Source organism: Capra hircus, chromosome 10 (assembly GCF_001704415.2).
Source record: "Capra hircus breed San Clemente chromosome 10, ASM170441v1, whole genome shotgun sequence".
Lineage (NCBI taxonomy): Eukaryota > Metazoa > Chordata > Mammalia > Artiodactyla > Bovidae > Capra > Capra hircus.
In genome coordinates, this window is record NC_030817.1 from 41672247 (window position 1) to 41699261 (window position 27015).

A 27015-nucleotide genomic window follows, 5' to 3' on the forward strand; every position below is an offset into this window, starting at 1 on the left:
GTCATTTCCTTCTCCAAGGGATCTTCCTGATCCAGGGATCAAACCCACATCTCTTGTGTCTTCTGCATTGGCAGGCAGATTCTTTACTGCTGTGCCAGCTGGGAAGCCTGCATAACTATATACCCTATAAAAAGACCCCAGGGTTGATTATATGTTAACATTAGGAGAATGGTGTTGTGAGTTTCTTGACTTTTACAGCAGACAAAAGTTTGCTTCAGCAAAGTAAACTTGAAAGCATGTAACATAATCTGCCCATCACTTCTTACCCTTTAAGTTGCCATAAATAGTTTTTCTTAATTATATACTTTCTCCAAAAATTCTCAATAAAGTATTTTAAGCAGTATTCATGGGAATTGGTCTTGCCCAGGGAATTTTACACTTAAAGTAACTATTAGGCAGTAACATCTTATGAAATCAAGAATAAAAATATCAACTGGGTTGAATTGGGATGGGGTAGACTGATCTTTCAGGTTCCTTTGGCTCCACAATTCTGTATTATTTCAAACACAAGATGCAGAAAGACCAAGCTGTGTCATTTGTACGTACCAAAATCCAAGGAATCAGATCAGGGATTTGTATTTATTTTTCAGATGAGCAACTATAATTTATGACTACCCAAGGTAATAAACTAGATATCACTAAGCATGGGATTAGAACTCAGATTTTCTTTTTTGTAGCCTGTAATTCTTTTCAGTAGGTATTAATACCAAATGCTTAATCCTGGCCTTGAAAATCTTTAATCACAATATTTTAATGAATCTTAACTCGTGTTTCAACTTTTCTATCAGACAAAACTTACAATATTGGCATTTTTTTCTACCTCAAATACCATACGTTAGTATTGGCTGCTCACAATGGCTAGAATACCATTCTGGAATTTTCATGTATATCTAATGTCTTTATTGACAAGGCAGCAAGACTTTGGTTTTATTAGATTTTCCACACAAACTAAAAGCTGGTGTCAGAGAATACTTATACAATGAAAAGAATACAACTAATCCATTCTACATGCACATACAAAGTACAGAAACAAAACTCTGCCTCAGAGTTTTGTGTGATTAAACCATACCTCTACTTGTTTATTTCTATAACAATATTCTTTGGACTCAGTGTTTTTTTGCCTGCCCGAGATATAAATTCAAGGGTAAGCAATAGGCTTTCAAACTCTTTAGAAGTTCTAGTTTAATATGATGCATGTTTCTTAAAGTTGTCATGCCCCTCAAAAATAGGAATGAAAGTTATTCCACTTCTGAAATCTGAGGTCCTTACAAAGAACAGCATGGGTTTTGTTTTTTTAGGAAAAAAAGATATCTAGAAGATAAAAGCTCTGCTCATATTTGTGGCACTATGAAGGAGCAAAGTTTGGGGGGCAAAAAAAGATATATATATTGCAATCCTTTGAATTTGCTCACGATTTTTTAAACCACTAGTAAAAACACAAGTCTCACATCTATTAAACTGGAGAATGAAGAAAGGAAGAAATACCAAATGCAACTTCAATAATCTTTTCACTTATCAGGAACATACCTTCCCCCAGTCTGAGTTGACGGTTTCTATAAGTAAGGAGAGTATATCTTGAAATGCTTTCTGTATGCAGGCCTTTAGTTTTTCAAAATATTGCACAGACATCCATTTCGAAGAACAAGTCGACAAGAGTTCCAAAAAGGGCTTACTCTCTGAATCACTGGCTTGGTCCTTCAGGGTGTCCTTTAAGAGAAACTCCAAGACAGTTAGGATGTCTTCCTCATGCTGATGGATTTCCAGTTGGATCCGCCTGGCTTCCTGCATAGTCCATTCTCTGCGGCTCTGGTCTAGACACATCTGTAACTCTGTCTCCTTCTGAAGAAGTAGTTCAGTTTTTTGCTTCATAAAGTCTTCCTTAGCTGCAGCAAGCACTTCATTAATTTTATTTCGATGGTCATCTAAAAATTGCCGGTAATCTTGCTCATTTTGTTCTTGAATTCTGTGGATTTCTTCTTGCTTTTCTTTGTTCCATTCACTCTGGGCCTTTGCCAGCTCAGCCCTGACAACCACGGGGAGTTCCTCATTCTTTAACTCAAGCTCTCTCTGCAGAGAATGAATCTTCTCTTCCATTTCCTTTCCAGGTGTGACATTTTTCTTCATATTTGCAACCTCGCTTTTCCATTTCTCTTTAGCTTCAGAAACAGCAAACAATATCTAAAGGGTAAAACAATATATAATGAAAACTTTTTATGATTCTTTTCATCAATAAAAAAAATTAAAGTTACTGTTTGGGTTAATCTTTGAACTTGTCAAACTAGAGATTTAAAATCAAAATTAAAGAGAAAAAGTAAATTTAGATAAGACATTAGCTCGTCCTAAAATATAATTACACTCAATGTGAGGATCTTTGCCCTCATTTTAAATCATCTAATATTTTTGTCTTATGTAAGACAAAAATATATAAAATTTAAAAATAAAAATTAAACAAAATTTAAAAATAAAACATCCATTTCTATATGGATAACGAGAAATTTAAAGTGACCAAGAAATATACAATTACATAATTATCTGAAACTAATTTTAGAAAAAAAAATTTGTATTTTAATACAGATGCTATCTCAAATCTAAGCCACCCAAAAATAAATCATCTTTTATGTGAAGCAAAAAGCAGCCTCATAAGGAAATCTTACTAGTTTTAGGAATGTAACACTTACCTGAACAATAACTTGCTGGCAAACATAATGTAATTTAATGCAATTCTACTGCTTAAATCAGTTCATAAAATATCAAACACAAAAGTCATTTTTTTCATTAATATAATTTTTCTTTGTAACAGAATAACAGGATGAGTAGATTATAGGCATCAATAGAACACAAGCGAAAATTAACAGGGGATCAAAAATCCTGAGCTCTAGCTCAAATCCTGACTTGGACTACAGAGGCAGCCTCATGTAATACAGGTTCTGGAGATAAACTGCTGAAATTAACAACTTCCCATTCCTAAACTTCTTTGATTCTCAATTTCCTCATCTATAATCTGGAGACAATTACAATGCCCATCTGATCATTGATTTTTTAATTTAAATTATTTAAATAAACAAAAAACTATTTAAGATTTTTAAAGATTAAATGACAAAAATAAGTAATCCATTAAAGCACTTAGTCCAGAGCACAGCAAACAATAAGACTCAGAAAATATTATGAATTTACTGTTACTCTTGGCTGCACAGGCTGAGAAAATTTCTTCATCTGTTTCACACTGTCTTCTATATAACAAGGAGATTAGATGATAACCTCAAGTTCCTTTCACTTCTAATATTCCCTGGACTAAATCAGAGAAGACACAAGGATACAAATGCAAAAGAATAATTGGTCTGGCCTAGATGGTGGTGACCACTATGAATCAACACCATATATACACTGTGGCTACGGAGATGGGGGATCGGCTTCCTTAATTCTCAGCTATTACATAATTATAGCAAATGCCTTCAACTATGTAGATTCCTAGACACGTTATATATCTTTACTCAATTAAATGTGTTCCTAAATAGATGGATATAAGTCAAAAATTTTGAATCATACTTTAAGTTTACTAAAGGAACCCACTATCTAAGATGAGCTTTACTAAGGAATTCATAGCAAAATTCTTTTACCACCAGTAAAATAATTCAGTCGCAATGTGAAACATGTTTCCTTTTCCAAGAAGGAAAACAGGGCATGTCACAGTGGATGCCTGGAAATGATCAACAGGTAACTAGGGTGGAGGGGTCAGGTCTCAGGGAAATTGCGTGATCCGCCCAACCTCACCAAAACTATACAACCTCTCATATAAAGTTTTACAGGAGAATTTGGCAGCATTAATTGATTTAGTGCTTCCTGACATTGCTGCTGGGAGGGATGGGGGCAGGAGAAGGGGACGACAGAGGATGAGATGGCTGGATGGCATCACTGACTCAATGGCCGTGAGTCTGAGTGAACTCCGGGAGTTGGTGATGGACAGGGAGGCCTGGCATGCTGTGATTCATGGGGTCGCAAAGAGTCGGACATGACTGAGCGACTGAACTGAACTGAACTGACATTGCTGCATATTAGAATCACCTGAGGAGCTGTTAAAAATCCTGACTGATGCCCAGGCCACACCCTGTACCAATTAAAACATAAAGCCTAGGGGTGGGAGCCAGGTAGCAGCATTTTTTAAAGATTCTCAAGTTTTTCCAATGTGCAGCAAAGTTGAGGAACCACTAAACCAACTTGACTACTTTTGGATTCTGGAAACTGGCTTTAAATTTCCACAGATTTTGATGGATTCCTCTAATCTTACAAGAACTTTTCGGCCAATACTGAAAAACTGGCTCTTGCCTACCTCATTGGCTTGGAGGAAGGATTTACAATATGTTAACTCACTCCAGACCCATCAAATCAGCATCTCCAGGAGCAAAGCCCAGGAATCTGCTCTAACAACTCCTCCACGTGATTCTCATGCCTGTTGAAAGTTTGAGAAGCAACACACGGTCCTCTTGCTTCTGTATTTGTACATTCACATATATTCATTAAGGACTCTGTGTTCTTATGGAAAGATCAACTTATTATTCTTAACTTCTGAACTCTAAGAGACATAAGTACATCATCATAGAGTTTCCTCTTTCTCTCTACCTCTTGAATCTCCTTTTGAAATACCAACTCATTGGAAAAGACCCTGTTGCTGGAAAAGATTGAGGGCAGGAGGAGAAGGGGGTGACAGAGGATGAAATGGTTGGTTGGCATCATCAACACAATGGACATGAGTCTGAGTCGACTCTGGGAGATAGTGAATGACAGGGAAGCCTGGCGTGCTGCAGTCCATGGGGCTGTAAAGAGTAGGACATAACTTAGCAACTGAACAACAACTAAAATAATACAGAGAATATTATAATGAACATCCATGTACCACCATACAATTTGAGAAAAATATTAAAACAGATTTTTTTTTCACTTATGCTGAATTATTCCTTAAGTAATTTGTGGACTTCTCATGAAGACTGTATGTCCATATATTTGGGGTACTTATCCATAGATTGTTTCTCATAAATTTGTATTGTTTTTCTTATCACATATAATGGTTCTATTTGATTCACTTACTTCCCTTATTTTTATTATCCCCTCTTTTAATTTTATTACATAAACAAAAATGTTTTAAGTGGTGTACATATTTTATCCTATTTATCTGTCTTTGCTACTGTGCCTGTTGCTTTACTACCAAATTATGATGCAAATCTGAAATATTCAATTTCTTTGAATTTTCCTACACTTTCATTTTAAAATGCTTAATTTCTGAATCAACCTAGAGTTTATTGTGATGTTTGGGTGGAAAAACAATTTTTCCAAAGTGCTATCTGGCTATCATAAGACTACTTCATATAGAATAATTCCTCATTCCATGTTTTGAAACAATTACGTTCTTATTCGTTGTTGGACCTATCTTCAAAGTCTGTATAGTACTGAATGAAAAAGAATTCTATTTTTGTGACTCAACACTGTCTGAATTGTTGCTTTCCAACATATTCTATTAAGTGTTAGGGTTGGACTACTACTTCTTTTCCAGAATATTTTAAATTTCTTAGCCCTTTCAGTTTTCCAAATAAATGTTCAAATTATTGTGTCAAATTTCAAAACTAAGTTCAGTTTATCAGTATTCTGACTAGAATTGGTTTATACTAATAAAGTAAGTTGGGAGAATACAAATGGTTGTAATACCTGATGCATCTAGTCAACCAACATGACATCTCTGGAAAGAAATGCTGATTATTTACCAAGGAAAGTATAAGACTCCTGACACAGTACATAAAACAACAGTTACACGTGTGAAAGGATATCATATAGCTAACTGCTCTCCGATTCTCCTAAAAATACGGCAAAGTAGAAAAATATTTTGTTCCATGGGTAAGGTTCCAGACTGTGAGAATTTCATTGACTATGAAACACATTCTCTTCCCCTCAGCTACATGACACTGATGAGAACAGATCCCACTAGTTGGGTCCTGAGCTAATGCTTAATAGGCACTATCACATGTAATCCTTCCACAATGCTATGAGCAGGCAGGAGTTCCTGGGAAGGAGATGAGGTCCTCCTGAAGGTTCTTCCCGGGAGAGCTCTTACCCGTTTGGCCACTGACTGCTCTTGTAGCTCCTCCCACTTCTTCTGTTCTGCTCTTACAAGTGCTTTATATTCTGCGAGCTCTGGCAGTTCCTCCAGCCACCGATGACGCGCATTCTGCACAGCTGTTTCTACCTTCAGGAGAGCAATTGCGAGAGACGGGGAGGTAAAGGAAGGTATACAATTTCAGAAAGATCCCATTTGCAGGAAACCTCTATGATTCCCTGTGCATGTCACACTGTTTTGCACTGGAGTAAACTGATTTCAAGTCCCCCCCACCCTTATCCCCAGCAGTGAATTTAATCCTTCTGTTCTAAATGTTCCATACTGACCCATGCAAATACCAAACCAGGAAGCAGAAAACTATGCATGTTTAATGGCCACTACAATTAACAGAAAGAGCTTCCCTGGTGGCTCAGTCAGTAAAGAATCCACCTGCAATGCAGGATATCCGGGTTCAATCCCTGAGTAGGGAAGATCCCTTGAGGAGGAAATGGCAACCCACTCCAGTATTCTTGCTTGGGAAACGCTATGGACAGAGAAGCCTGGTGGGCTACAGTCCATAGAGTTGCAAAGAGTCAGACACAACTTGGTGACTAAACCACCACTACCACCATTAATAGAAAATTATACAAATTGCCACTTCCAACAAACTCCTATTTATCTCAGGGTGAAAAAGAAGAAATGCAGGAAGCTTGCTTGGTGTCGGCCTCTGTCCAGTCAGTATACCCACCACCATCTCAGTCCTTGTGCCTGACGTATCAACATGTGCACACAGGCAAATGCACCAACACAGTTTAGAACCTTATACTCGGCAATTTTCCTTGCTGTCAAGGATGAATCTGTGACTATCAAGTAAGGGGGATACTTCAAGTCAAGCAAAAATATAAGGCTTGAATTATGAGGGTGGTCTGGTTGTAAATCCATTACAGGTTACCACAGATCATTTATTAAATAATCTTTCCTATTTCCTTGTTCAAAATATCAAGATATACATACGACCATACATATACACAAAAGCAGAGTTGATGTAAGGGGCTGAATTTGTCACTAAGATGTTAAATACATTTATAGGTAAATTCTAGGGAGTTAAAAACATGCAGAAAAGATAAAGCTCCTACAGAAATTTATATTCCTTCATAAGTTACTGCAAATATTTCCTTTCTATAACATCCTGCTTTTTGACTTTCTTCACAAGATCTGTAATTATATAAATACCAAACCAGCACCCTTAAATATGTCTCTTTGCCAATAAAACACTTTATTAACTCTGTTCAAAACATAAACAGCTGAGAAAATTATTTTTTAACTGACTGAAAATGTCCTCAATACAATTATATATACTTGCCTATGCTTCCATACTTTCAGGATCCCTTGCAAAATCATGTATAACAATTTAACAGATAGGCAGAACTTCAAGTATTTATCAAAAGCCAAGTATGTATTTTTTTTTTATTTTACTTCAGGTATTATCTTAAGAGTTTATATTAAGTAACAGATCTAAAATTTTAAAATATATAATAAATAATATTATATTAAGGTCCGAGGATCTCTGAGGGCTAGAAACCTTATCAGGTGGTTTGTGAGGTCGAAATTATCAAAATATTTGGACCTCCTTTGTCTTTTTCACTCCCATTCTTTTACGTGTGAATAATACAGTTCTCCAGAGGCTACCTGCTATATAATGTGCCACTTCTCTGACAGCCAAAGGCAAACGTGCATGAGGACTCTTATTTTTTAAAGTTTTCTTGCATTTTTTTTCCAATACAGTAAAAATATATATATACACAACCAACATAGGAAAAGCTGTTCAAGTCTTCAGTTTTTAAAATTGTAAAGACATCCTGAGAACAAAAAATTTAAGCATCACTGTAATAGATAATATTGACAAAATAATAACTCAGCTTTATTCCATTAACACAGAGCTATGCTTTTCTCTGTCTGACCTTTCTTGGAAGCAAGTAACAGGCCCCAGTTAAAAAGGAGCTACCTTTTTGAGTGCTTCCAAGGGGAGGTGATGACACCACTTTTTGGCCACAGGATTTATAGACAAAGTTGCATTTAAAGGGCAGGCTTCCAGAATCAAGTCTCAACACAAATATTGTTAAATATCTTATTCACTTTAAGCTTACTTATCTATAACTACTTTAGCGAAATATTTTCCATAAAGTTAGATACGAAAGATACATAAATAAATTGTGCTTCATTCAGATGCCAAACCATCATCATTACCCTTAGTCATCTTAATATTTAGACCAACCTCAGAGGAGCAAACATTTTGTACACTGAAAGACTATATAGAAAAACTGAGAGTCAATAGTTTTGTGACAGAAATATAGTGAAAATTTTAGAACATAAGATTGTTACTCTACCCTAGGGTACACAAAATATTTAAGTATAAAGTTATGAACAAGTTCAATGGTAGCACTTTACAGGTTTTCATTAGGCAGTTCCAATAATTTTGCTATAGTAAACCTGCCTATTACCTGTTTGGCAATATTTTCACAATATTTGAGTTCCAGTTCAAACTCAAGTTTCTTCAAGTTTCCCTTGATGGCTGTTTCCTTCTCTTGCTCTAAATTTTGCTGGATCTTTCGCTTCTTTTCTTCTATCATGATTGCCATCTCTTTCTTGGAAATAACATCAATGGTGGTTTCTTGGTCAGTTTGGCTGCAACAATCTGAGGTCTTCTTTTTCATTGCCTTTATAGTTTGATCCAGTTTAGACTGCCACTCCTTTTCAAGCTGTTGAATCAGCTCTTGTTTGATCTGTTTTCAGAAGAAAAATCACATGAAGAGAAAAATATTCAAATAAGCAAAAACTAGAGTTAATAGGTAGCCAAAAAAGCAACCACAGATGGTTTGAGAACCATCTAGACATTGCTGCAGTAATCATGTGAGGTTTCGAAATGTAGTCAATGAGAACATATCCTCACAGAAATCCTGAAAGTTACTTTTTTACTTTATCTATGGGACACAAATCACATAGGAGATTTAACTATGTTGTATAAGATCAGGTTATCTTGCTCTCAAGATGGAAACTTTCACATTGCCAATACAATGATGGTATGATTATTTAAAAAAATGAAGAAAATCTCCGCTATTAATATGTGATTTTCCATCAAGATCAGAGTTTCCACAAAGCAGGCATGGGTTAAGTATAATGAATGAACCTAAAATTGAACATTTTAAAAAATAGTTTGACTCAATTGACCACATTAGAATCTTGTTTGTTATAATAAACTGCACTGAGTCAGCTGTGCATTCAAGAGGAGGGCATTACTGGAAGAATGTCTTAATGATATGACTTTCAGCAGTGTAGTAGGATGGACGCAAACATAATTAGTAGTGGGCAAATTTGTGAAATAGCAAAATTTGCTTTTCCTTAAAGTTTCCCACCAGGGTTTTCAGATTACTTCCCTGGCTACCACAGCTGCTGGCTGTACTGTTTCTCTTAAAAGGCCTATCTTAAACGGCCTTTTTTGATTTATCCTTTCCTAACATTCTCACAAAAGCATTATAGCTGTCTCATTCTTTCACCTAGTAAATAACTGGTTAAAAAATCCAACTAAAAAACAATTTGCAGTAATTTAAAAATAGGACATTTGTTTTGTGACATCTATATTTTTATAGATACATAGCTAGATACACTCCAGAATATATTTTATATTAAAAAATGACTGGTGAAGGAATTTCAGGTGCCAGCACTTGACTGATGAAATTTGAAGGAAGGGATGGGAGATGAGTAAGAAAGTCAAAATACAGGACAATGGTCTAGAATTCCATTTTGAGATAGCCCCAGCCCAAATTAATAGCAATAGCAAGGACAAAAGAACCTAGTTTAAATAAGTTTGAGAACATATTTCACTTCCAACTAAGTTTTTAAGATCATAATTTGGTTCTTCAATTTCTTGGAAACTATGAGCATTTCTTAACTTCATTTGCTACAGAAGTTAATAGAAGTTTTATACTTCCAAGCCTACCCAATCATTACTTCTATCTTCTAATCACCAGTGTACATTAAGTATTTGTTAATTATCTTGGTCTCGAGTTATCAAAATCATTTCACCATATGAAATTTGATTGTCATTTCATTTAAAAAATTAAAAAAGTACCCCTCAAAACACACTTCCTGAATTAGGCTAAAGAGCTAAGCAGTGGGAAGTTTTAAAAAATAAAACTTGTATAAACTGCAAATAACCCAATTAAAAAACATAAAATGAATGATCATATATGTCTGTGCTGTGTGTGTGTGTGTGTGTGTGTGTGTGTGTTAGTTGCTCAGTCGTGTCCAACTCTTTGCAACCCCATGGACTACAGCCCGCCAGGCTCCTCTGTTCATGGGATTCTCCAGGCAAGAATACTGAATATGTACTTGGCTATTAAAAATAATGTCAGTTCAGGAAGAGCTCTCTCTCAACAGTTAGTACTATACATTTTTTAAACATAGTGACTAGAAAGAAATTTTAACCCACACCTCTTTCTGTTCCTTATCCCAGTGTTCTTTCGCTAATATCACTTCATTATCAACCTGCTGTTTAATATTACTTTCGTGTTCTTTCAGCCACTTGTCCTTTTCCATCACAAGGGTGTCTTGGTACTTTTCTTCAAGTTCCACCTGTAGTTTCCTTACATACTCTTCTCTTTCCTCCAATAGCTGTCTCTTTAAACAAAATTCAAATAAGTATCTCATATAACACTAATATCCTTCAAGTCAAATTTATAAGATAATAGTTATATGCATGTAATAAATAATAGCAACAGAGACAAGTGAACTTCCTATATGCTAACTCAATCAGTTGAATAAGTTGTCTTGTAAAAACTTGCCTATATCTCACATATTTGGATAAGAAATTTACAGTTGGATACATTAAAAGAAAAGGTATCTAGTACAATAAATACACCTAATAAATAAATACTCCCAGAAGACCGAATATCCTTTTTTAAAAGTGAAACTGACATTTATGTTTACAGTCCAGCCATCACGGGACACGTGAGGTATCAGAGCCCAGGAAAACTTACATTTCTGGAAAGATCTGTATTCTGAGATAAGCCCAAAGTTATTGCTCTATTCTTTTTGGGGGGTGACGGGCCAGGGCACAAGGCATGTGGGATCTTCGTTCCTCAAATCAGGGATTAAAACTGTGCTCCCTACAGGGGAAGCATGGAATCTTAATCACTGAAACTCTAGGGAAGTCTCTTACTGCTCTATTCTAAAAGTTATGCATCCTTCAACAAATTCAGGTTAGTACTTTTTTCATTATCAAATTCAAAACTTTACCAAAACTAGCTAAAGCATTATCAAATAAGAACTGTCAAGCGTCAGTTAAAATTTAATAATTTGAACTATTCCTATAATATTTTCTATTCTAGAAACACAATTGATCTGAAAACTCTAATGAAATTCTACTCAGGGATCAAAATTATCTATGAGCATTTGTTTGAAAGTGTTTCCAAATGGCTCTTCTGGAAGTCCTACCAAGATGCTACGAGAAGAAACATGGTGAACACCGCAGACTACAATACCGAGGAAGTGCACCTCACATACCTAGAGCTATTTGGCGCCAGATCTTTTGTTCTGATTCTTCGCCATTATTTCTGACTCATGACTATATGGTTGTCTGGCTTTTTTTTCGGGTTCACAGCTGACCTTGATTATTTCTGTCTTAATTGCTATCTGAGTCCTTTCCACCACTGGTACATGCCAAAAAGATGTTATCTGTTTGCTGAGTGTTGTATGGTTTTGGAGAACCGCCTAGGGACTGAGGGACCCATTTCTTCAGCCACGTCATGGGGACTGCAGCTGTACTAGGACTACAGGACAGTCTCATCCACGTGGTCGGGAAAATCGTCCATTGTCACATCACAGACCATATATCACTGGTATTTTTGTTTTGACTGTAAAAGAAGTCCCCAAATTGTCTTATCTGTGTGTGCTTTTCCTTTAGGAGTTGTTTCTATACGTACCTGCATTTCCTTTTGACGCAAAGAAGAAAATTCCTACTAATTTTCTGTGTCTACATGTGTGAATATATGCATCAGTTCAGTTCAGTTCAGTCGCTCAGTCGTGTCTGACTCTTTGTGACCCCATGAATCGCAGCACACCAGGCCTCCCTGTCCATCACCAACTCCCGGAGTTCACTCAGACTCACGTCCATCGAGTCCGTGATGCCATCCAGCCATCTCATCCTCTGTCGTCCCCTTCTCCTCCTGCCCCCAATCCCTCCCAGCATCAGAGTCTTTTCCAGTGAGTCAACTCTTTGCATGAGGTGGCCAAAGTACTGGAGTTTCAGCTTCAGCATCATTCCTTCCAAAGAAATCCCAGGGTTGATCTCCTTCAGAATGGACTTGTTGGATCTTCTTGCAGTCCAAGGGACTCTCAAGAGTCTTCTCCAACACCACAGTTCAAAAGCATCAATTCTTCAGCGCTCAGCTTTCTTCACAGTCCAACTCTCACATCCATACATGACCACAAGAAAAACCATAACCCTGACTAGATGGACCTTTGTTGGCAAAGTAATGTATCTGCTTTTCAATGTTATCTAGGTTGGTCATAACTTTTCTTCCAAGGAGCAAGCGTCTTTTAATTTCATGGCTGCAGTCACCATCTGCAGTGATTTTGGAGCCCCCAAAAATAAAGTCTGACACTGTTTCCACTGTTTCCCCATCTATTTCCCATGAAGTGATGGGACTGGATGCCATGATCTTTGTTTTCTGAAAGTTGAGCTTTAAGCCAACTTTTTCACTCTCCACTTTCACTTTCATCAAGAGGCTTTTTAGTTCCTCTTCACTTTCTGCCATAAAGGCGGTGTCATCTGCATATCTGAGGTTATTGATATTTCTCCCAGCAATCTTGATTCCAGCTTGTGTTTCTTCCAACCCAGCGTTTCTCATGATATACTCTGCATAGAAGTTAAATAAGCAGGGTGACAATATACAGCCTTGACGTACTCCTTATCCTATTTGGAACCAGTCTGTTCCATGTTGAGTTCTAACTGTTGCTTCCTGACCTGCATATAGGTTTCTCAAGAGGCAGGTCAGGTGGTCTGGTATTCCCATCTCTTTCAGAATTTTCCACAGTTTACTGTGATCCACACAGTCAAAGTCTTTGGCATAGTCAATAAATCAGAAAGAGATGTTTTTCTGGAACTCTCTTGCTTTTTCCATGATCCAGCAGATGTTGGCAATTTGATCTCTGGTTCCTCTGCCTTTTCTAAAACCAGCTTGAACATCTGGGAGTTCATGGTTCACGTATTGCTGAAGCCTGGCTTGGAGAATTTTGAGGGTACTTTACTAGCGTGTGAGATGAGTGCAATTGTGTGGTAGTTTGACCATTCTTTGGCATTGCCTTTCTTTGGGATTGGAATGCAAACTGACCTTTTCCAGTCCTGTGGCCACTGCTGAGTTTTCCAAATTTGCTGGCATATTGAGTGCAGCACTTTCACAGCATCATCTTTCAGGATTTGAAATAGCTCAACCGGAATTCCATCACCTCCACTAGCTTTGTTCGTAGTGATGTTTTCTAAGGCCTGATATAATAAACCAGACAATACAAAGACAACAACAAACGTCTATTATTTCCCATGATTCTGTGCATCACCTGGGTGGTGGTGATGGCATGAGCCTACTCAGCTGATCTCTGCAGACAACTGGGGCTACAGTGGTCTAGGATGACAACACTCACATGCCTAGTGGTTTGTTCAGTGTCACCAGGATGACACAGAGACTTGGTTACATGTCTCATCATCGAGCAGGTTATTCCAGATCCTTCACATGGTGCTTGGACAAAGGGTTCCTAAGAGTATCAAGCTTCCAAGGACCATAAATAAAAGCATAAATGCTTTTTAAATGTCTTTTTACATAATTTTTACTAATATCTCATTAGCCAGTTAGTCATTTGACCAAGGCCAGATTCAAGGGAAGAGAAACAGACTATCTATAACTGAGAACAGCTACAAAGCCACACTGCAAAGAGACCCACATTCAGGGATAGGAGGAAAGTGTAGCCATTTCTGCAATCCACCACAGTGAGGAAAACCTTGCTTCCAACTCTACAGAAGAAAAGCAAATTTATTGGTCACAGGAATCTGTCATTTGAACATATTACAGAAATATTTAATTTAAAAAGTTTTATCATTCAAGGGAAGGAATACTTGGATAGTTTTAAAATGTTGAAACTTGTTTTGCATGTCTCTGACAGTCAAAAAAATCTAACTTCTAGGACAGATTTAACATGGATTACAACTGTATAAGCAAGCCTTAGCTTCTGTGTAGGAATGGCATTATGCCTGGCAGCATTGATCATCTTTTCCTTGTCTACAGATTCATGTTTATCTGTGTGTTAGTTACTCAGTTCAGTTCAGTCGTTCAGTCGTGTCCGACTCTTTGCGACCCCATGAATCGCAGCACGCCAGGCCTCCCTGTCCATCACCAACTCCCGGAGTCCACTCAGACTCACGTCCATCGAGTCCGTGATGCCATCCAGTCATCTCATCCTCTGTCGTCCCCTTCTCCTCCTGCCCCCAATCCCTCCCAGCATCAGAGTCTTTTCCAATGAGTCACCTCCTCGCATGAGGTGGCCAAAGTACGGGAGTTTCAGTTTTAGCATCATTCCTCCCAAAGAAACCCCAGGGTTGATCTCCTTCAGAATGGACTCGTTGGATCTCCTTGCAGTCCAAGGGACTCTCAAGAGTCTTCTCCAACACCACAGTTCAAAAGCATCAATTCTTCGGCGCTCAGCCTTCTTCACAGTCCAACTCTCACATCCATACATGACCACTAGAAAAACCAAGTCGTGTGCAAATCTTTGTGACCCCAGGAACTGTAGCCCACCAGGTTCCTCTGTCTGTGGAATTCTCCAGGCAAGAATACTGGAGTGAGCTGCCATTTCCTTCTCCAAAGGATCTTCTGAACCCAGGGATCAAACCCAGGTCTCCCACATTGCAGGTAGATTCTTTACTGTCTGAGCCACCAGGGAAGCTCACAGATTCATAGCCTTTATTGATTACTACCCAGTTTGAAGGTTCCTGTGTATATGAACAAGCCAGGTTAACATCTGTTAATAGAAGCTTTAAAGGCTGGAATTGAACTTGTACTTAACCTGCAGCCTGATTCAACGAGTGTTGCAGAAAGATGACATATGAAAAAGGAAAATACAACTTGGGACTCAAAGCATTGCCTGTCATAGACATTTTGTATCCAAGCAAAGCTCTTGACCTGAAGGCCAACTGCAAGGAAAATGACTGATGTCCTGTGGAGAAGCACTACCCTAACAATTCCCTAGCTTGTTCAAATTAGTAAGTTTCTCCCATTGTGTGAATGTGAAACAATTCCTAGGAAAGTACATTGGTGTGTAAATACATATCTTTTGTCTAGTTCTGGAGGATATGAAAAAATTAAAGTCTCATAAATGTAAAGGAGTTCTATTCTGACTGGCTTATGAAGACTACTAAGCTTTATAAAGGACTTATATAAATCTAAATAAAAAAACTAAAGAATATCCAGAGAAGAAAGGAATTCAACTTTTACTGCTGTTAAGTACACTGGCCCTTTAAGTGAGGGATGGGTATAACTATAAGTGGATAGTGCAGAGGAGTCTTTTAGGGTGATGAGACTGTTCTGTTTCAATACACACATGGGTTAAAAATCTATAAAACTGGATATCAAATGAAAAAGAATCAATTTTATTGTATGGCAATCTTAAAGAAAAAAAGTAACATAGTTTTTTTGGAAGGCCTAAATAGTTTTAACTTTCCTTCTTGCCCCAGCGCACAAAAATTTATGAGCCAAAATACCAGTTAGTACCAGCTATTAATTGCAACTGATCAATTATGGGGGGTTAAATTTTACAGCCAAATTGATTCTTTTAAAATTACTAGGAAATATACTTGCAAAAGGAAAGACCTCTTTGAGAGAAATGCTCTTATGTTCTTGCCAATTTATATATTTAAAGGAAGGAAGAAAGAAAACAATCACACTAGATCTTCTCCCTATTTTAATTTTTTCAAACATTACTGAGCTAAGTCTTTAATTTCTAGGTAATTTAAGACACTTTCTAGCTTTTATTTCACCAGCACAAACTAAAACATCTCCCCTTAGTTCTTTTTTCACTAGATGGTATGTATACATGGCATGTTTTTCTACCATATTAACCTGTTCAAAAATAATCAAAATATTAAATGAACTAGAGTGCCTCACCTGCTCCTTACATTCTTTTCAAGACTGGTGGTAGCAATCACCAAGCTTTACTGAAACTTATTCAGAAATCTCTGTTAAAAACATTTCCTCAAGCCTTTAAAAATATTTTCTAATTTTGATGCAGGTGGCTTTCAGATTGTGGTCTGCAGCCTGGTCTCAAGGGAAAGGGAGAGGCGGATGGGTGTCTGGATCAGGATCGGGTCAGGACAGGGAAGAAGACAGGAGGGGCGACTGCTTTTAAGTGATTTGACTCCTGAACACTCGCCAAGGGCAACTTGGAAAATTCAGGCAGGAGTACAGAGGACACTGCAGCCCCTCCAGCTTCCCTGAACAACAAGATCTCCCTAGACAGAGGGCACACTTAAACTGACCTTCCTCTTCACAGCCCCACATCATCAACTCCTATATCACAACACCCCAGTTCAAATTCCTGCCCATTTCCCCAGAATAAATGGATGCTTACATCCTGAAAGAAATGGGTCAGAGGAAAAGGAGTCTGAGGGTGATACTTCATGCAGTGCTCACAGGGCTGGGAGTAACCACCTGAGCAGCAAACACACACACAAAATGAGGATCTGAGCTTCAGACTCAAAGTGACTCGGATCCACCTCCCTTATTTTACAGAACTCTCTTTGGTCTCTTAGAAATCTACAAGGAAGAATCACTTTCTCCTATGGATCTGCTATTTTCTTCCAGGGCTTTAATAATCATTTCAATGTTTACTGAACTTTGTGAGCTGAATTCGCGTCAATCAGTCAAACGTAAAGAGCCTTCTACAGAAGTCTTCCCTGTTCCACAAGGGAATGAGTGTACTGGTTTCAAACAGCAATGAAGTGAGCCCAACAAGAGCTTGTTCTGTACCTTCTTCTCCTGTGCCTGTTGCTCTTTTTCCACGCTCTTCCTGAGAGTCGCTTCTAGGTTATCTTTCTCTCGGCACACTTCCAGGTAACATTCCTGCACAGCCGCCATCTCCTTATTCACCTTATCTAAGTCAGACCTTGGATACACAAAACCAGCAACTAAATGTCAGGCTGCAGAACAAACAATTTTCCTCTAAATGATGGGATAAGAGAAAGCTGTCTCTATACTTTCAAGGGCAGCGAGACTTGCATTCTCACCTAAGTTGTAAGCGAGTCGCCTCGTAAACCTCAAAGAGTTGCTGTTTCTCCAAAGCGTGCTTTGCTAACAGGCTTTCCCGTATTTGGGTTTTCATGGCTTCATGGTGCTGCTGGTAAGTCCTCTCACACCTAGAGACAGACAACAGACAGCGGAATCTAAGGCAGTGCCCAGCATTACCAGAAACAGTGAGATGAACTGGTTTCCCTCCCTCCTTTCCCACTCCTTCCCTATGAATGCATAGAGCAATTAAGATCAGATTGGTTTTCCCCAACCAAAAGTAGTAATAGCTAACTTTCAATAGATGATCTTTTGAGAACCTTCAACATTTTCTTTCTACAAATGTTTCTAGAGAAAAATTAGAAACCTAGATGTGTGAATGCCCTAGTCCTTCACACAGAGTATAACAGTCTGTGTTTAGAACTTGTTTATAAAAAAAATAATTGAAATAACTGAGGGTGTGGTTCTAAAATTCTAAGTTATCTATAAACGCAAATACTAAATCACCCAACTCACACATAAGTTATGTTCCAAAAGTCTGTTTCCAAGTTTATGACTTTGTATTTAGAAGACATTATTTCCTCCCACAAATTTCTTTCTTATTAAAAAAAAAACCAGTTAAGCCATTAAGTTCTACTGTTTCAATGAACTACAGTTTGGATGGTTCCATAGAACTCACCCACTACATAACATTATTTCTATGGAAAGTGTGTTCCAAATTCTAATTTGAGAAGCCAGGGACTCATCTTCTCCAATTTATGATCTCAATGGGGAGGGTCCACCCGCATCATTTTACTTGAATCTTTTGTAGGGGGGTGTGTAAGGGAGAGAGAATAGGAAATGGGAGAAGGGAGGCCTCTGTCTGTACCTCACCTATCAACAGCTTCTTGTTTATCATGGTCAAAATCTTGTACCATTTGTCTCATTTGATTGCATAAGTCTTGATTTGTATTTCTCAGTTTTTCTTCACTTTCTTTAAGTTCCTGGATACAAAAGAATAAAGTATTTAGAGGAAATAAAGACCTTTATTGACTAGTCTAATCTTATTTTCTGATATCCTCTGTGCCTTTTCTCTTTCATTATAACATTATTTGACATAATATCATTTTCATAATTCATAAAAGTCTCTTCAGGCCTTGTAAGAGTACAGGCTTATCAAATAGCTTTCTGATTGGAGTAAACGTTAAAAACTTGCATAAAAGCATTCAGTCAGTGAAGAATTGGCTAACTGATGTTTTCTAACAAGTCTTAGAATACAATAACCTTACCAACCATATAAACAAGCAAGGTTTCACTTTTTGGTCAAGAGCTGCCTAAGGAGGAAAGAATACTTCCAATAGCTGTGCAATTATGCGGACAGAAAGCTGGAATTATACTAACTTACCTTCCAATGAAAATACTACCACATGACCAATAGTAAAAGGAAATAACTGGAACCCTAATTACCTGCTAATGTACTTGTCCACTAATACCTTTGTGTCAGTCAGTTCAGTTTGTCGCTCAGTTGTGTCCGACTCTGAGACCCCATGAATCACAGCACGCCAGGCCTCCCTGTCCATCACCAACTCCCAGAGTTCACTCAGACTCACGTCCATCGAGTCCGTGATGCCATCCAGTCATCTCATCCTGTCGTCCCCTTCTCCTCCTGCCCCCAATCCCTCCCAGCATCAGAGTCTTTTCCAATGAGTCAACTCTTCGCACGAGGTGGCCAAAGTACTGGAGTTTCAGTTTTAGCATCATTCCTCCCAAAGAAATCCCAGGGCTGATCTCCTTCAGAATGGACTGGTTGGATGTCCTTGCAGTCCAAGGGACTCTCAAGAGTCTTCTCCAACACCACAGTTCAAAAGCATCAATTCTTCGGCGCTCAGCCTTCTCCACAGTCCAACTCTCACATCCATACATGACCACAGGAAAAACTATAGCCTTGACTAGACGTACCTTAGTCAGCAAAGTAATGTCTCTGCTTTTGAATATGCTATCTAGGTTGGTCATAACTTTCCTTCCAAGGAGTAAGCGTCCTTTAGTTTCATGGCTGCAGTCACCATCTGCAGTGATTTTGGAGCCCCAAAAAATAAAGTCTGACACCGTTTACACTGTTTCCCCATTTATTTCCCATGAAGTGTGTCATAGTACCTCTCTATTTTTGAATGAGGTCATGAGATTGCTCATAAAATAGAGGAAAGGTTTTTAATCACCTGATTTTGTTGCTGTAAGACTTGAATTTCATTTTTAAGCCGCAGTATATCATCTTTGACAATCATGTCAGAAGAGTCAGGCCATATCTGATTAGTTGGTTTTTCTGAGGTATCTGTTTTAGTCTAAATGTTAAAGAGAAATCAAAAGTTTTCAGGTTTTTAAAAATTTTTAAGCACTAGTTTTGAAACAATGTCATACTTACAAAGAAAGTACAAAAACAGTACAAATAATCAGAGTACAATTATCAATACCACTAAATTAACTAGGATGCAAAACTATTAACCAATCTACACACCTTATACAAAATTTTCCAATTTTCCTCTAAATATTCTTTTTCTGGTTCAGGATGCAATCTACAACTCTACATTGCATTTAGTTGTCACATCTTATTAGTCTCCTCAATCTGGGACAGTTGTTCTCAGTCTTTGTCTTTCAAATCCATGATATTTTTGAAGAGTACTTGTACTAATCCTTTATTTTCTAGATTGTCCTTAATTTGAGCTTTTCTGATATTACTTCATTATTAAATTTAGCTTATGCATTTTTGCATAAATACCAAAGAAGTGATGTGAACACTTCTGAGGAGACATATGACATCAATATGCCTCATCACTGGTATTGATCAACTAACTGATGAAGGTCAAAGACCGTGTCTGCAGACACCTCCACTATAAAGTTACTATTTTGCAATTAATAGTATGAGTATTATTCAGAGACACTTGAGACTATGCAAACATTCTATTTTTCATCACACTTTCACCCATTAGGCTTAGCATATCTAATCAATATTAATTCATACGTTTTATTCAATAGGAATTCATGATAGACTTTGGTAAATTGTTTCCAGAAAGTTGATACACATGTATACCGCCAGGTAGTACAAGAGTCTGTCCAGCTCTCTTTGCCGCCAGTAGTGACTGAATGGTTATTGTGTTTGATGAGGGAAAGGATCTCCAAAATTTTTTTCATTTGCATTTCTTGTGTCACCATCAGAGAGCAACCTCTTACATGCCTTCATTGCTCACTTGTTCTTCATCTTCCCAGATATATATAGGTTAGCATTTTCCTCTTACTACCCGAGTATTTTATCCATTTTTATAAGTTATTTGTTCACTGAAGAGGTCAAAGTTGTTTTTTTTTTTTTAATATCTACTCTAACTGACCTGTTGGTTTTATTCTTTACCTGAACTCTGAGGTCTTTCCTTCAGTGTTTAAAAAATATCTGTACCAAAGTTCATTCTACTAACTGGGGGAAAAAGAGGTATGTGTATCTCATTCTACGTGGGGTGACAGAACCCCAAGGCTTTGGCTCCTGTTTCCCATTTAGTCTTCATTTCCTTCAGAGGGAGGCTACTCTAGTTGCTGGCTTTGCTGGTTCACCTGCCAGCATGTCCCAGAAGCCACGGCTCCTGTCCCAGTCAGAAGAGAGAGGAGATAAGACTATCTGCTCTGTTAGCTTTCCAGACTTGGGGGTATTAATGAGACTTCAAAGGATTTTGTTGACTTATTAGAATGGCTCTTTTTTTTTTAAACATGGCCTCTACTTTTTAAGGTTTATGACATTCATTTGTGCTTCCTTCCCTATTAGTGAGTTTCTATTACTCAGAACAAAAGTAACACCATACTGCTACCCTGAAAAAACAATCTTCATGGCTAGTTACTGCACTCAATTTTGACATATTTTCATACTGCAGGCACACTGGGACTTGGGATTTGCAGTAATTGTTGGCACAAAACTCTTAAGAATGTCTTTCAAAAGAGAAGGACCATTTGAATGTCGCAACAAAATTTCTCTCTCTAAAGCTGGAATACAGAAGGCATTATCTTCAAAAACACAAGAATTATAATATACCAACTCCTATACTATCTTCTTATGTCTCAAAAAATTCTAGCCAGGACCCTTCTGAGTTGGCTACTGAACACTGCCTATCAAGTCCCCTGGAATCAGAGTATGGCTTTAACCACAGCTTGTGGTAAGGTAACGATCTCCTATTAAGTATCACACACAGAAAGGGCTCTGTGTTTTATTTCTTAAGCTTACAAAAAATTCAGTGTCGATGTGGTCCCTGCCTGCTAGTAAGCCAGTCTGGTTTTTCTAAGGCCTTTGCCACATTCTACCTTAATGGCCCAGTTGTTCAACTGGAATGAACAGCATAGTATTTGACCCACCCTTAATCACTGCATAGTGCTATGTATGGCCAAACTCCTTAGTTTGATCGCATATTATCCTGGAAATGTCATAAAGCAGCACTGCTATGAATAGTCATATGACATAAAAGGAAAAAAACTCTAGTAACTTTAAACTGTTCTATATAAGATGAATAGAAATGGATATAAAACATACTAAAGGCATTTATAAAGAAATAAATATATCAATACCTTTAAAACATCTATGAAAGAATCTGTCAAAAAGATTATATAGGAAATATTTTTGTTGCCCTTCTTAATATAAAAAAGCTTTAGGGGAGGATTCTGATGGCCTAGTTCTCTTTAAAAAGACATCCAGAGAAGTTTAAATTATTGTGTTCTTTCTCTTAGCAAGCACAAAAGTTCAACATCATTTCATTAAGCTCCGGATTTGACGGTAGCTATGATCATTCTTTCTAAAAGATCAATAGAGGGACTGCCCGAGTGGTCCAGGGTTTGCGTTTCAGTGCAGGGGACTTGGGTGTAATCCCTGGTTAGGGAACTAAGATTGCACATGCTACAGGGCAATGAAGCCCACCTGCTGCATCTACTGAGCCCATGCACTCAAGAGCAACCAGAGAAAGTTGCTGCTCTGTGCGCAGCAACCAGAGAAAGCCAGCAAACCACAAAGAGCCAGTGCAGCCACAATTAAAAAAAAAAAAAATCGAGACATTTAATGAATTTGCTTCATTAAAGATTTCAGAGAGACTACGTTTATATAATATAAACGTCTAGCTTATTTGCTATATCCTTTTATGTATGTCCGTTCAAGGCTGAAATGTGCCTTTCCACCTTCTCCCCTGGGTTTATCCTTGAAGACAGAGATCAAAAGTTCCCTCCATAGACTTCACTACGGCTACCTTAGTACCCCACGCCACCCGCAAGATCAGTTAGTTATTCCTTCTCATAGCACTTTGTAATTAGTATCATCCTTATTACACCAAGTTATACATGTCCATCTTCTTATAGATCTGTAGTACTGACTATGGTAGCCAGTAACCACGTATGGTTGTTGAGCACTTGAAATGTGACTTGTCCAAATAGAAACATGCGGTAAGGAGAAAAGACATGCCAGATTTCAAGGGCAGAGCACACACACAAAATAAACTGTCTTATTAATAATTTTATATTGATCACATATTGAGAAGATATTTTATATATACTAGGTTAAATAAATTATTAAAATCAATTTCACCTATTTTACTGTAATGGGACTACTAGAGATTTTAAGTTAGATATATGGCATTATTATATTTCCACTGGATAGCAATATTCTAGAATTGAAGTTCCTTCACAGAATGGCCATCGTTTCTTTCATTGCTGAATCCCATTAGACCTTGCATAAAGTAGCTTAAAAAACAAACCCTAAACTGAATGATTTTCTTTTCATCCACATACCTCCCCAACCCTGCTTTCTGACTTTACAGACTAAATAGGGAGCTCCATTAGAAAAAGATGAGAGAAACAGGAGGCAAAGGCCAAGTTTGAAGGCATTCATCTGCTAATGAGACAACTGAGAACTTGAGTGCTTATTTTAAAAACCCACCTGTCCATTAAATTACTAACTCCTCTCCCTCTTCCCCATCTAGGAAATGGGTCAACATATGTAATAATTCAATAAATATTTACTGAGCAAACACTCACAGAATTATCAAGACAATACTCTCAAGAGATTCCTATATAGTTAAGTTGAAGCAGAATAGCCATAAGCATCAAGGATTGATTCAGTCTCACTTTAAGAAAAAACAAATGTAGACTGCTGAGAAATCACTACGGCAGAAGGCTGCTGCTGGTGCTGCTGCTGCTGCTGCTAAGCCGCTTCAGTCGTGTCTGACTCTGTGCGACCCCGTAGACGGCAGCCCACCAGGCTCCCCCGTCCCTGGGATAATCCAGGCAAGAACACTGGAGTGGGTTGCCATTTCCTTCTCCAATGCATGAAAGTGAAAAGTGAAAGTGAAGTCGCTCAGTCGTGTCTGACTCTTCGCGACCCCATGGACTGCTGCCCACCAGGGTCCCCCGTCCCTGGGATTCTCCAGGCAAGAACACTGGAGTGGGTTGCCATTTCCTTCTCCAATGCATGAAAGTGAAAAGTGAAAGTGAAGTCGCTCAGTCATGTCTGACTCTTCGCGACCCCATAGACTGCAGCCTACCAGGCTCCTCTGTCTATGGGATTTTCCAGGCAAGAGTACTGGGGTGGGGTGCCATCGCCTTCTCCAATGGCAGAAGGCTACCTGGCAAAAAAAAGAAAAAAAAAAGGGTATTCAAAGATGAGATGGCTCCCTCTAATCTACTGATAAAACAGACTGTAGAGTGTGGAGGCAAACAGAAAGGTTAAAAACAACACAAGGAATGGCCACCAGCCATTTCCACACATGTGAAAGTGTATCTGTACAGCAAATGCTAACTAGGGATTTCAATATGGAAAAAAGAAAGCAACAAGACACCAGAGCTAAAGTTCAGACCCCCAATCAGGCTCCTATCCTTAACACACTCACACCAAAATGCTTATTAAATTAATCAACTCTAACCTAACACAAATTTTCATTTCCATTCTTTATAAAAAACATATGGAAACAGTTAAAACAGCTTGGTTTAAAGATGTTAAATGTGCTGTGGGGAAGCACAGTCTCCCATTTCTCATTTGCTTATTAACATTGAAATCAATGTGCTCATCAAATATAGTTACTCAGAAGAAAGAACCAAACTGGGCAGGGCTTTCACAGTGAGAGCACACTATTATTTCTGGAAAGCAAACTAGGCACGATTAAAATTCCACAATAATAAGCGCCAGAGAACATCTTGCACACTTTGCTTTAATAGGACTGTTTTAATGAATACAACTCCTAGCTTAAAGGATCAAGAGATAAAACAGTACCAAAGTAGGAAGCAAAATATTATGTTCATCCATGAGGAAAAGGAATACACTACCTACATCTTTTTCTTTTTTTTTTGGCAGCACCACACACCATGGAAGATCTTAAATTCTCTGGCCAGGGACTGAACCCATGCCCTCTGCAGAAGCACAGAGTCTTAAACACTGGACCACCAGGCAAGTCCCACCTACCTACACTCATATATAACCTTCCCTCTCCTCTTAGCTTCTGGATCTTTCCTTCCAATGGGAATAGAGGTGAGCTGGGATTTAGAGACAGAGAAGGGTGAAAAAGGCAGCTGTTGAAAGAGGACATCCCTAAAGACCTCTGATAGCATGATCTTGGAGAAATAACCTAGACCTATTCATTAGTCCAGACTCACTCTAAGCCCAGAAGGGTCACAAATTCCTCCAGTTTCATTTACCTTATCTATAAAGTAAGCACACTAACTTACTTTATAAAGATATAAAGGTGGGTTTCGAGGACTCTGACATATTTAACATGCCTTTCCCAACTCTTAATACCACTATACAATTAATTTTTTTATTTCATTGTAGAATGACTATTCTTTTAAGAACATGGGCCAGGGAAATATCAGACAAATTGCTAGGGCATTTTGTGGCAAGTCTAACTAGATGTTAAAGCACTACTGGAACAAGCCAATCTTGAGGAAATGCAGATACCTTGTTATAAAGAACGCCTCATTGGATTTGTGGTTATGGAATTTTACCTAATTGGCATCTCATTTATTAAGTGCCAAGAGTAACCAGAAAGTATATTTCTTTAAGTGGCATTTCCTTACTTCATTTATGGACCTCCCTGGTGGTCCAGGTGTTGGGAATCTGCCTTCCAATGCAGGGGACGTGGGTTTGATCCCTACTCTGGGAAGATTCCACATGCCGAGGGGCAACTAAGCCTTGGAACCACAACTACTGAGCCTGCACTCTGAAACAAGAGCAATCACCACAATGAGAAGCCCAGGCACCGTAACTAAAGGGCATTCCCTATTTTCTGCAACCAGAGAAGGCCCGTGTGTAGCAAAGCAGATCCAGCACAGTCAAAAATTAATTAACTTTACTTATAAAAAAGTCAAACGAATGCCTGAAAGACAAAAGTTTAATTTAAATGTGAAAACTATAAGAGTTTTCTTTATTCAGTCTTGAAAAACAGCTTTACAAATTCTACCTCAATGCTTTTTTCATCCTTCTCCACTTGGAGAGCTTCGATTTTCTTATGAGAGTTTTTGAGATCACTTTGTAACTGAGACACCAGATGACGCTTCACAGAGTTGCTATCCAGCAAACGCTGCACCTCTGCTTTCAGCTTCAAGATGACCTCCTCTTTAGAAAGCGCTTCATCTGGGCCTTCTTGCTGCACAATGCTAATGGAAAAATGATCGTATTTACGGTTAAATCCAGTAACAAGTCAAGCATGACTATTCCTTAAAAGCAACTAACTGCAGGGGTAACCATGCTTTGCAACCCATCCAACTATATACTCGTATTTCAAAAACAATTTTAAGCTTTGTCATACACAGGTTATTGCCTTTCATACATTCCTATATAGACATAAGTTCATTCACAGGAAGACCATTCTTAAGCATAGTCCTGCTACCTCACTGCAAGGAGTTCGACAATATGAACTTCAGCAGAGCATGCATTTTTACTTTTGATAAATTGCATGCTATATACACATGTCCTTCATGACTCCAAGAGAAACAATGAGAAAATAAAGAGGAAATGAATAGTAAAACACTAGTTATCCTAATCAACAATTTCTGTCTCTCTTTTATTAAAACACAAGCCTGGGTGGATATCTGAGCAACCCGAAAGAAAAAAAATAACACAAATAAATGATGTGCTAATTTAATCCCCACTATAGTTGGTCAATAAATATTAAAACTGGAATGAGTATTTCTGTTCCTTGCCATAATGGATTAAAAGGGCCAGTTTTCTCTGTCTTTAAAAAAGCTAGAAAACTAAATAAAATAAATGAAATGGTGGTGTTCAATCACTGGACAACAAGCAGCATAGTGTAGTGATGCTTGAGAAAATTAAAGCAAGCAAGGTAAGCCTTCTAATGGCTGCAGCTTTCTTCCTGGAGAGTTTCCAACGTGCAGCACAGAAAGAGGAAACCCAGGGAGTCCACTCTCTGCAATCTCACCAAGTTGCAGAATTCAGTATGGGAAAAACCAAAATGGCTAGAATCTGGGGAGCAAAACACTGTGAGGAAGGTAGCTACACAGAAAAAGGGCTCTGGAGACCTGTGGTATATGTGAGCAAATTACCTCAAGACGGCGGCAAGGCAGGGAAAGCCACAGCAAAAGAGTAGGGCTGGGAATATTTTGTAT

The 27015-nt window shown here is 38.1% G+C and overlaps 1 protein-coding gene across 4 annotated transcripts in view; it reads right to left on the minus strand.

The window, feature by feature from the left end:
* Nucleotides 1-27015, minus strand: part of CEP152 (centrosomal protein 152) — a 102418-nt gene that overhangs the window by 22415 nt on the left and 52988 nt on the right. For 2 of the 4 annotated variants that reach the window (XM_018054173.1, XM_013967153.2), the window contains exons 13-21: nucleotides 25851-26046; nucleotides 19605-19727; nucleotides 18283-18392; nucleotides 17412-17540; nucleotides 17155-17290; nucleotides 10574-10759; nucleotides 8584-8865; nucleotides 6101-6232; nucleotides 1528-2178 (exon numbers count right to left, since the gene is read on the minus strand). In XM_018054173.1, coding sequence (XP_017909662.1) covers nucleotides 1528-2178; nucleotides 6101-6232; nucleotides 8584-8865; nucleotides 10574-10759; nucleotides 17155-17290; nucleotides 17412-17540; nucleotides 18283-18392; nucleotides 19605-19727; nucleotides 25851-26046 — 1945 coding nt within the window. The remainder of the gene's footprint in view (nucleotides 1-1527; nucleotides 2179-6100; nucleotides 6233-8583; nucleotides 8866-10573; nucleotides 10760-17154; nucleotides 17291-17411; nucleotides 17541-18282; nucleotides 18393-19604; nucleotides 19728-25850; nucleotides 26047-27015) is intronic. The other 2 variants (XM_018054175.1, XM_018054174.1) reach the window with 1 other exon arrangement.